The 11,898-nt window shown below is 38.2% G+C and overlaps 1 protein-coding gene across 1 annotated transcript; it reads right to left on the reverse strand.

Annotated features, from left to right (window-relative positions):
- Nucleotides 1-6,480: 6,480 nt before the first annotated feature.
- LOC140370893 (D-glutamate cyclase, mitochondrial-like) lies at nt 6,481-11,606 on the reverse strand. The gene is made up of 4 exons (XM_072458163.1): nt 11,349-11,606; nt 11,098-11,258; nt 8,127-8,281; nt 6,481-7,251 (listed from the first exon to the last, which is right to left on the reverse strand). The coding sequence occupies exons 1-4, from the start codon at nt 11,453-11,455 to the stop codon at nt 7,189-7,191; spliced, it is 486 nt and encodes a 161-aa protein (XP_072314264.1). The 5' UTR covers nt 11,456-11,606; the 3' UTR covers nt 6,481-7,188.
- Between the last annotated feature and the right edge of the window lie 292 nt (nt 11,607-11,898).

Raw genomic sequence — 11,898 nt, forward strand, 5'->3', positions numbered from 1 at the left:
CTCAGAACCACAGAGCCGGGCAGTTACACATTGTAACTCAGGTTCTCTGAGTGCAGAGACTCAAACCTATGTATTTATATACAGTATATTTTTATACAGTATATTTATATACAGTATACGGAGGGAAAAGCCAACTTCCTGAATGGATTACATTTCTGTGTTGCACAACACTGTAATAACATGGTAATAAGTCACTTTTCCCATATTTTATTAGAAGTGGGTGAAGCGGATCGATACCAAAGATCAAAATATTGATACTCACAAGATGTCAAAGTCATATCATAGAATATTATTTTTGAAAATCCATTGCTTATATTTTAGTTTACATTTAATGATGTTTATTATGTTTATATTTAGGATGTGTTCACAATTTACCACATCATTATTGGGATTAAATTAGAATCAAACCCTAAACTAAATTTGGGCTGAACCAGAACTAAACAAGGACTAGAACAGAACCAAAGTCCACATTATTAAAATTAAAATTAAGATGAGCTCAATTTAGGACCAATGCTGAGATGGAGTGTAAATAAAATACGCCAAGTTAAAATTATATATAATATAGTGGAGTTCTAATGCATTTCAAAAAGAAAACTTGTTGGTTTCAGATTGACTTTGTGATACTTTCCATAGTATCACTTGGTATCGGACTGAAACAAAGTCAATACAAAGCATGTTTCCTGGTCATTCACAGGCTTCATAATGAGATGTTAGAGTTAGAAATACTTTAAGAATACATGAAACAACAAATGTCTTGTTATTACACATTATTACACAGTTCTCATGTTATTGTCGTGCTATTACAGTGCTGTTAATGCAACCAGATTTCTTACGGATTGTGCCATTAAATCCACAAAGATCCCAGCATAAAATAAATGTACCAGTATTTAATATTTGCCACGTTGTCGAGATGTTTCTACTTTTACAGTGAATATGTTAACAATGCAAAGAATCTGACATAAAGTGGTCATTTTCGAGTATTTATTAAGCACTTATTTTGAGATTCAAGTGTAAATTTACCGTATCAAATCAAGCAATACAATTAATTCAATGGTATTTCCCCTTTTAACGTGGGAAACTTCAACTGTGTTTTGAAACGAGCCAAATTTCCCCTTTTTATAATGACTCAAATAAACAGTGCAGAAATTCCCTTTTAATTTGTGACTAAAATAAATAAATATTATTCACTCGGTCCAGTATTTTACAGGAAATTGTCAGAAGTATTTGCAGATATTAACAGTATTCTGGGACGGGGCAGTTTTACGAGCTGTATGAAATGTTTACATGAGACTATAAAGTGTTATTTTCAATCTCAAGACCTCCCTGTTAATGAATCTGGTCTAAATAAAAAGTATTAAGTCTAAGGTTTACTTGATTATGTTAAATGTATAAGGTACAGTATTTGATGTGAATGACATTTTGTGGAATGAAATATGCCATCATGATTATATACTTTTAAAATGTATATAATATAAAAGTTAAACTGACTAGAATTTATAATATACATTTTGATTTGAGTAGTTTAACGAGGGCATTTTAAATAATAATAATAATAATAACAATGATAATAATGATAATAATAATAATAATAATGATAAATAATAATAATAATGATAATGATTAAAAAATAATAACAACAACAAGAATAATATTTGATTATATTTGCATGGACAAAATTAAATATATTGAAACAGAAGGCAAATTTAAAAAAATCTAAAAATTCAAAAGTTAAAAAAAGTCTCAACTGTTCAAATTAAGATTGTATGTATAAATAAAATATAAATGTCATTATAACTCTTATAGAAATATATTTTTGCTTTTTGTATCATTGGTTGACATAATTTAATGTGAGAATGTTTCATAAAAAAAATACATAAGAAATCTTCATTTGTGTTGTGTCGTTCCCTTGACGATGACCGGTCATTTTCAGTCAGAATATTACTGTGGATTTGGTTTTTTTACCACACTTCATTTTATGCCTTTAAAGCTGCATTATGTCACTTTTCTGGTAGAACGCTCACCATTACTGTGGAACATTCCAAGCAAAGTGATGACATTTCCATGGAAACGAGGCGATAAAAGGTACACAGTGATCCTTTCTGATTAGTTTGATATATATAGTCAATGAGGTAAGTGCATTTTTCAAACCACATCACTTTCCCCGGGAGTTATAATGTTCTAATTACCATAGCAACGTTTCAAGACAATAACAAAACATTAATTTCCCTGTTTCATTAACACAAAAATTCCAAACAAAGCATCAACTACAATCAGGGGTGGGCAAACTACGGCCACATCCGGCCCGCCAAGCTTGTCCAAGTAATATTTAATTTTTTTCCTTTTTTTTTTTCCTTCCTTTTTTGCCCTCAGGCATCTGTCTGCACTTGTATCCTTAATAAATATGACGTGAAATGAATTAAATAATAGATTCAATAGCCTATATTTGACAGAAGTGATATTTTATTTGATATTTAATTTTTGGGATTTTTTTTTTCACACCAATGATCGCGGGCCGGCCCTCCGCTACTTGCCTGGATTCAAATATGGCCCTCGGAGGAAAATAATTGCCCACCCCTGAACTACATCAATGATACGATTTTAAGGTCATTTTATTGCTGGGATTGAGCAGAATTGCATTGAAACATCTGCAGGACGAAAATATATCGCGTCATAACAACTCAGACTAATGAAGACGACGTCAGCTGTGGATTTGCTGTTTTTCCTCTTTGACTTTGACCGTCGCACGAGTGTTTTCTCGTTTGACAAACAGTGAACGTGACGCTGTGGACGCTCGTGTGTCAGCGCCGCCCTCCAGTTTGAAATGACCTTTTATGACAAACGCCGCTCTTCATAATATCCTCAGTTCACCAGCACTAACGGCCTCAGAGCACGTCAAAGAGCCAAATACCACCAGAACCAGGGCTAAATCAGGGCTAAATCAGGACTAAATCAGTGCTATATCAGGACTAAATCAGGGCTAAATCAGGACTGACTCAGGACTAACTCAGGACTAAATCAGGGCTAAATCAGGACTGACTCAGGACTAAATCAGGGCTAAATCAGGACTAAATCAGGACTGACTCAGGACTAAATCAGGGCTAAATCAGGACTAAATCAGGACTGAATCAGGGCTAAATCAGGACTAAATCAGGACTGAATCAGGGCTAAATCAGGACTGAATCAGGGCTAAATCATGGCTAAATCAGGGCTGAATCAGGACTGACTCAGGACTAAATCAGGACTAAATCAGGGCTAAATCAGGACTGACTCAGGACTAAATCAGGGCTAAATCAGGGCAAAATTAGGACTAAATCAGTGCTATATCAGGACTAAATCAGGGCTAAATCAGGACTGACTCAGGACTAAATCAGGACTAAATCAGGGCTAAATCAGGACTGAATCAGGACTAAACCAGGACTAAATCAGGGCTAAATCAGGACTAAATCAGGACTAAATCAGGGCTAAATCAGGGCTAAATCAGGACTAAATCAGGGCTAAATCAGGGCTAAATCAGAACTAAATCAGGGCTAAAATGAGTCTAAAACACAACCAAGTCGAATTAGCGTCCACACTCGGTCCAAAATTGATCTCATTTTTGTCCCAATTTTGATCGGTTAGAACTAAACCAAGACTAAATAAAGTCTTAACCTGAATAAACCCAGACTGAAGCAGGACAAAAACTGGTCTAAAAGAGTTCTAAACCAGGACTAAACCAGACTGAAATTGCACTAAATCAGGAAACTTTATGCAAATAAGTGTCTTCTGTTCAACTCAGGCTAAACAGGACAAAACCCTAATCTAAACCAAACTAATCTTAAAGTTGCAATAAAACACTTCAAAATTGATTCGTTTAGAGATTTCCGACAAAGCAACGGCGCATCTTTAATTATTTGACAAACTTTTCGGGACAAAATTCCCCAGGAGCCTATTCATTTAGCAATTAAATTGCATTAAACAAATAAAACTGACTCGGCTTGACCTTTTCCACGGTTTGCGAGATGAAATACATTGGCGTTTATTCATTTTCGGCGGTTAATAAAACAGGTCAGGTGGACTGGGAGCTGAAATTAAAACTGTCAGTCAAAATAAAACGACGGGCTTCTGTGCGAGGAGCTAAGTTTGTTTTGGGAGCCCGTTTGTGCCTTTGGTCACTGTTAGTTTTGGCACGATTAGCTGCTTCGTGCGCGCTTCATTTCCTTCAAACAGGAAGTCGCATGATGAAACCTGGGTCGAGATCGGTCAGGTCAAAGTTGAGGTAGAGATGAAGTCAAATGAGGACACGTGTATAGGCTTTGGTCGGTTTCTCGTCACCTTTTCTCTATTTTGTGAGAAAAATTAGCAAGACATGAGAAAGACTTCATTTCATCACGTTGTTTCCACATCTCTGAACTCGTATCAATAGTTAATCTTTGTTAAAAGCGCGTGTGAAGTTGGTTGTGCCGGGGGAAAAAACGGGAGGAACGTTGTTGGACGTCGTGCAGGGTTGGTTACCATGTGACCTCTGCGACTTACCCCGGGCTGTGTTTCCTGAATGACTTTTCTGCGCCTTTTCTGAGCAGTGCGTTCATCTACATCAGCACGTCGCATCGAGCTAAGACGTGCCGACTGTGGCAATTCCCCCTGCGGCCAGTAGAGGGAGCGCCAACACAAATCCTCATGTGCGGTTTCCAGCGCAAACACTGTTTTATGCCGCAAAGGAACAAGAGCAATAAAATCACTCAAGTGATTTATCCATGTATAACTGTCAGAATGTTTAAATGTGTTGATGTTTTTATGCTAATTGTGTAATGCTAATTGTGTAAGGTAAATATGTAACAACATTTTCACTTTTTGGATTGCAAAAAAAATAATTGGCTCGTCTCTAAATAACACCGTCTTCCATTTAGCAAAAACAAACCCACTTTTTTCATAGAAATGTGAGGTAAAATATTGAAATGACCAATTAAATTCCGTTGCTTTATTCATCCCTTGGTGCTTATAAAAAAAAAAGTGAAAAAAAGTGAAATTACACAATTAAATAACCACATTTTTTGTTTTTGTTTAAAATAATTATTGTGTATATTCATTCAAAGTAATGGAATCGCCAGAACCACTTTATAATAACATAAAAATACACATTAATTTACCTCAACAAAGCATGAACAAAAACCCAATTCATGATAAACATATAGTTTATTAAGCATGATTCAGGCTTAGTAACTAGTCAACTAAGGTTAGGAAATTAGGATTAGAGTATTAGTGAAGTAATTACTAAGGCTGACTCATTCTTAATAAACTATTTGTTCATTATTAATTAAGTCGTTGTTGTTTTACTAAGGCAGGAATGAGTGTAGGTATTCTAAAGTGTCACTGCGTGTTTTTCCCACAAAAAACAGACACAAATGACAAGACTTAAACACATTTAGTTGTTTTTTTGTGTCTTATAATCACATTTTCAAGGCTGTTTCTCCGCCCTCACCGCTCGGTCAGTTACTGTAGACACACGCCCACAATCCAAGCATTTTTTTTTTTTTTTTTGGGAAACCGACCTCAGCTGTTTACGTCCTCCACTGCCCCACGTCTCCGCACGATACAATAAACACTCCCACATAGAAAACTCGTCTTGATCGAGTCATAATTTGCACGTTTTACTTATTTCCACTTGCGCTAAATGCTTATCTTTTGACTTCTTGCCATCAACATTATCCAACACTGGTGGAAAAAAGTTGTGATGAGAGATATTTGTGATTGAAATGAGCAGAAAATGTCAGAAAATCCTCAAAAATGTAAAATTTAATTATTATTAATTTATATAAATTTGTAAAAATAAAAACTACAAAAACAAGAAAATAAAAAAAGTGAATTGAGTTCACGAGTCCAAACGACTGACGTAAAGGTAACTAAACATTCTGAATTCGAGTGGTTTTATAGAAATATAGATGGTTCTAGTTTGCAGTGAGTGACAGTGTCTAATGGGAGTGGCCAAATGCAGCCAAACATGATAATAAACTAATAATGACACAGCCGGCTGCTTCTGCTCTCAGTTTATTATCTGTTTCACTATTTCTGTTTACAATGTGACAAAAAAATACTAAAACAATCACGTTTCCCCTCATATAGTGATTTATTTGATTTAATCTTCCTAAAACAAGTAGAAATGGCTTTCCATATTAAAAGGAAATTATTAAAAGTTTCACAATATCATTATTTTTTTAATTGCTGCCATTTACACTTATTATAGTAAAATTATGATTGTGAATGTAGAAATTTTGTAAAATAAATGAAATAAAAAATGTGACAAAAAATATTCATCTAAACCAATTAAATAAATCCCATTGGTTAATCCGGTTTGCAGTAAGGCTTACACATTAACACCATCAGAAGGGCTGATAATTAGTGGTAGTTTAAGCACATATATAAAGCAACAACTGTGTTTTGCATTCTTTTATTTGGAGCGACACAATAGTATCTGATGTGTGAAGTGAATAGCAATACTGCACAGTGACATATGAATCGTCCACATCACATTTATTGCCAGAATTGAGAGGAAGTTGGACGTTCGAAGAGGAAAAGACAATCAGAGACGTTAAAAGCCGGGACTTACTTTGACTCACTCTTTGTCAGGTGCAATGACTAAATATGGACGTAACTTGCCAATTTAGGAGAAAATGCAGGCGTCTGGACAGTGAGTGGTAGTCACGGTAACGCCTTCAGCCGTAAATCAATGCTTTTCACATCTACTTCTTTCTATTTTGTATGAACGGAAGCTGCGATATCCGATATCTGAAATACTGTACCAGCTAGAAGTGTTCAGTCGAGCTGTAAAGTCTGAATCCAGTTATAAAAGGCAAACAATTCAAAGTGCTTCACACAACAGGAAAAATGAATTAAAATCACAAAGAACTTACAGACCACATACACAGCATTCCAGACACTCTTTCCCGTATGTATTTGACATGTGCATGACAGGTGTTTGACAGGCGTCTCCAGGAAGGACACATCACTTTTATATTGATTCCTTCCCATATCAGCGAGCTATCTGCAAACAGCACACGTCTGTAAAAGTCATTATCCTGTTGAAAGTAGACCATAGACAGACAGATGCCATGTAGGTATAGTGTTGAATATAGATATTAATAACAAACATAATAATAACAGAATAACAAAGGGCAGCTTAATGTATGTATTGTTGAAATAATACTTTGTGATTCAGGATGTTGGTGTTTCCGGGTCTAAAGTCACTTGCAGTAGTTGCTTCATTTGCTCGTCTTCCTTTCAGGCCAAAAATTCCACGTGAAACACACAAGACAATAAAACAGAATATTAGAAAAGGTAAAATAATAAAAATAATAATACTAATGATAATGATTAAAAAAAATGTATTATACTTATAATGCCTTTAATTTAGATTGTTATATTTGTATTGGTTTAATTTGAATACATCTTATTTATTAACAACAACAACAAAATATATATCTTATTTATTAACAAAAATAAAGATATCTTATTTATTCACAAAGGGTTGAGGCATGAGGATTACATTACCGTATTTCCTGCACCTTTTTTCATAGTTTTGGCTGGGGTGTGACTTATACTTATAGTCCTACCTTGTCCACTGAGAGCAGTCCTACCTTGTCCACTGAAGGCAGTCCTACCTTGTCCACTGAGAGCAGTTCTACCTTGTCCACTGAGAGCAGTCCTACCTTGTCCACTGAAGGCAGTCCTACCTTGTCCACTGAGAGCAGTCCTACCTTGGCAGTCCTACCTTGTCCACTGAGGGCAGTCCTACTTGTCCACTGAGGGCAGTCCTACCTTGTCCACTGAGAGCAGTCCTACCTTGTCCACTGAGAGCAGTCCTACCTTGTCCACTGAGGGCAGTCCTACCTTGTCCACTGAGAGCAGTCCTACCTTGTCCACTGAAGGCAGTCCTACCTTGTCCACTGAGAGCAGTCCTACCTTGTCCACTGAAGGCAGTCCTACCTTGTCCACTGAGAGCAGTCCTACCTTGTCCACTGAGAGCAGTCCTACCTTGTCAACTGTGGGCAGTCCTACCTTGTCCACTGAGGGCAGTCATAAATTGTCCACTGAGGGCAGTCCTACTTGTCCACTGAGGGCAGTCCTACCTTGTCCACTGAGGGCAGTCCTACCTTGTCCACTGAGGGCAGTCCCGCGGTCCAGGTCCGGGCCTGGTCCTGGTTCTCGGTCGGGCTCAGTCCCTTCTTTAAGTAGCGCTGATGTGAAGAGCAGGTCTGCAGCAGGAACAAGCCGCAGGCCACTGCGTAGCCGCCCCAGTTAGACACTCCTGCAATCAGAAAAGCCACTGTGGTTTATAAAATATGAATTACTTATTGATTAGCTTGACCCTATAGTACGAGAAAAGTGCACTGTGTGAGGGGGTTCTGCCACCTGCTGTCTCCATGGAGATGTTATTGCTCTGCCTGGAATGTTCCACAGTATGGCATTAAACCTGTCTATCTCGCATGGATTCAATTAGGTGCTACAAAAACAACAAAACAACTTACTCTCACTACCCTAAACTTTCCCACGTTAACTAACCCAAACCCTTACTCATTACCCTAAACCTCACCACATTAACTAACCCACACCCTTACTCATGACCCTAAACTTCACCACATTAACTAACCCACACCCTTACTCATTACCCTAAACTTCACCACATTAACTAACCCAAATCCTTACTCATGACCCTAAACCTCACCACATTAACTAACCCAAACCCTTACTCATGACCCTAAACCTCACCACGTTAACTAACCCAAACCCTTACTCATTACCCTAAACCTAACCACGTTAACTAACCCAAACCCTTACTCATGACCCTAAACCTCACCACATTAACTAACCCAAACCCTTACTCATTACCCTAAACTTCACCACATTAACTAACCCACACCCTTACTCATGACCCTAAACCTCACCACGTTAACTAACCCAAACCCTTACTCATGACCCTAAACCTCACCACATTAACTAACCCAAACCCTTACTCATGACCCTAAACCTCACCACGTTAACTAACCCAAACCCTTACTCATGACCCTAAACCTCACCACATTAACTAACCCAAACCCTTACTCATTACCCTAAACCTCACCACATTAACTAACCCAAACCCTTACTCATGACCCTAAACCTCACCACATTAACTAACCCAAACCCTTACTCATGACCCTAAACCTCACCACGTTAACTAACCCAAACCCTTACTCATTACCCTAAACCTCACCACGTTAACTAACCCACACCCTTACTCATTACCCTAAACCTCACCACATTAACTAACCCACACCCTTACTCATTACCCTAAACCTCACCACGTTAACTAACCCAAACCCTTACTCATTACCCTAAACTTCACCACATTAACTAACCCAAATCCTTACTCATGACCCTAAACCTCACCACATTAACTAACCCAAACCCTTACTCATGACCCTAAACCTCACCACATTAACTAACCCAAACCCTTACTCATGACCCTAAACCTCACCACGTTAACTAACCCAAACCCTTACTCATTACCCTAAACCTCACCACATTAACTAACCCAAACCCTTACTCATGACCCTAAACCTCACCACGTTAACTAACCCAAACCCTTACTCATGACCCTAAACCTCACCACATTAACTAACCCAAACCCTTACTCATTACCCTAAACCTCACCACATTAACTAACCCAAACCCTTACTCATGACCCTAAACCTAACCACATTAACTAACCCAAACCCTTACTCATGACCCTAAACCTCACCACGTTAACTAACCCAAACCCTTACTCATTACCCTAAACCTCACCACGTTAACTAACCCAAATCCTTACTCATGACCCTAAACCTCACCACATTAACTAACCCAAACCCTTACTCATGACCCTAAACCTCACCACATTAACTAACCCAAACCCTTACTCATGACCCTAAACCACACCACATTAACTAACCCAAACCCTTACTCATGACCCTAAACCTCACCACATTAACTAACCCAAACCCTTACTCATTACCCTAAACCTCACCACATTAACTAACCCAAACCCTTACTCATGACCCTAAACCTCACCACGTTAACTAACCCAAACCCTTACTCATGACCCTAAACCTCACCACGTTAACTAACCCAAACCCTTACTCATTACCCTAAACCTCACCACGTTAACTAACCCAAATCCTTACTCATGACCCTAAACCTCACCACATTAACTAACCCAAACCCTTACTCATGACCCTAAACCTCACCACATTAACTAACCCAAACCCTTACTCATGACCCTAAACCACACCACATTAACTAACCCAAACCCTTACTCATGACCCTAAACCTAACCACATTAACTAACCCAAACCCTTACTCATTACCCTAAACCTCACCACATTAACTAACCCAAACCCTTACTCATGACCCTAAACCTCACCACATTAACTAACCCAAACCCTTACTCATGACCCTAAACCTCACCACGTTAACTAACCCAAACCCTTACTCATTACCCTAAACCTCACCACATTAACTAACCCAAACCCTTACTCATGACCCTAAACCACACCACATTAACTAACCCAAACCCTTACTCATGACCCTAAACCACACCACATTAACTAACCCAAACCCTTACTCATGACCCTAAACCTCACCACATTAACTAACCCAAACCCTTACTCATTACCCTAAACCTCACCACATTAACTAACCCAAACCCTTACTCATTACCCTAAACCTCACCACATTAACTAACCCAAACCCTTACTCATGACCCTAAACCTCACCACATTAACTAACCCAAACCCTTACTCATGACCCTAAACCTCACCACATTAACTAACCCAAACCCTTACTCATGACCCTAAACCACACCACATTAACTAACCCAAACCCTTACTCATGACCCTAAACCTCACCACATTAACTAACCCAAACCCTTACTCATTACCCTAAACCTCACCACATTAACTAACCCAAACCCTTACTCATGACCCTAAACCTCACCACGTTAACTAACCCAAACCCTTACTCATTACCCTAAACCTAACCACGTTAACTAACCCACACCCTTACTCATTACCCTAAACCTCACCACGTTAACTAACCCGCACTAACCTGCAGTGTTGATTCCAGGTGAGTTCTTGGCAGAGTTGAGCAGCTTCTTCTCGGTCAGACTCTCCAGATCTCGGTCACTTTCTCGGTCACTTTCTTGCGTCTCGTTGTAACTGACAGACGCAGCTTCTTCTCTGGCCTCTACCGCCACCACATGGTCATAACTGGTAGAACAAGGAGCACTTCAGTTGGTACAAACCGTGAATGTATTATAATATGGTACAAACTCATTTAACATGTGTATTTGATCAGACCTCGGTTTATCGACCTCTCCATTCTGACACAGGAAGTGGAGGGCGGAGTCTGGGCCGTCGTCTTCAAACGCGGCCAATAGGATCGTTGAAGCCAGCTCACCTGACATCACATTAAACGGTCAATTATTATGTCATATAACGATATCCCTTTGACTGACTCTAACAACCTGAACATACCAAATAGTTAACACAACTAAATAACTGTGACTAACTAACTCAAACTAACTAGCTAACAAATGTATTCATAACTAACTGAATTGACTAACTTAACTTACCTAAGACTATTTTAAAGGTATTTATTTGTTTTTTTTATTGCAACACTGGTACATCGTGGTACAAATAAAGGTTTTCTTGTTTTATCTTTTCTTTAACTACTAACTAAATTAACTAACACATTTATTGTAACCTAACCCACTAACTTTACTAACATACTAACTAAAACGATCTAACTGTAACAAACTTAACTAGTTCACGTAAATAACCTGACATACTCCAACTATATAACTCTAACTAACCTATCTGAACTAACTAACTGACTAACTGACTAACT

Source organism: Eucyclogobius newberryi, unplaced genomic scaffold (genome assembly GCF_026437365.1).
Source record: "Eucyclogobius newberryi isolate DKJ021-1_F unplaced genomic scaffold, fEucNew1.0.hap1 SCAF_21, whole genome shotgun sequence".
Classification (NCBI taxonomy): Eukaryota; Metazoa; Chordata; class Actinopteri; order Gobiiformes; family Gobiidae; genus Eucyclogobius; species Eucyclogobius newberryi.

Coding starts and splice junctions, on each gene's coding strand:
- LOC140370893 (XM_072458163.1), bottom strand. CDS start 11,455: ATGTCAGGTGAGCTGGCTTCAACGATCCTATTGGCCGCGTTTGAAGAC. Junction 11,259..11,348: donor GGAGAGGTCGATAAACCGAG/GTCTGATCAAAT, acceptor TTGTTCTACCAG/TTATGACCATGTGGTGGCGG. Junction 7,252..8,126: donor GACTGCCCTCAGTGGACAAG/GTAGGACTGCCC, acceptor TTGGCCTGAAAG/GAAGACGAGCAAATGAAGCA.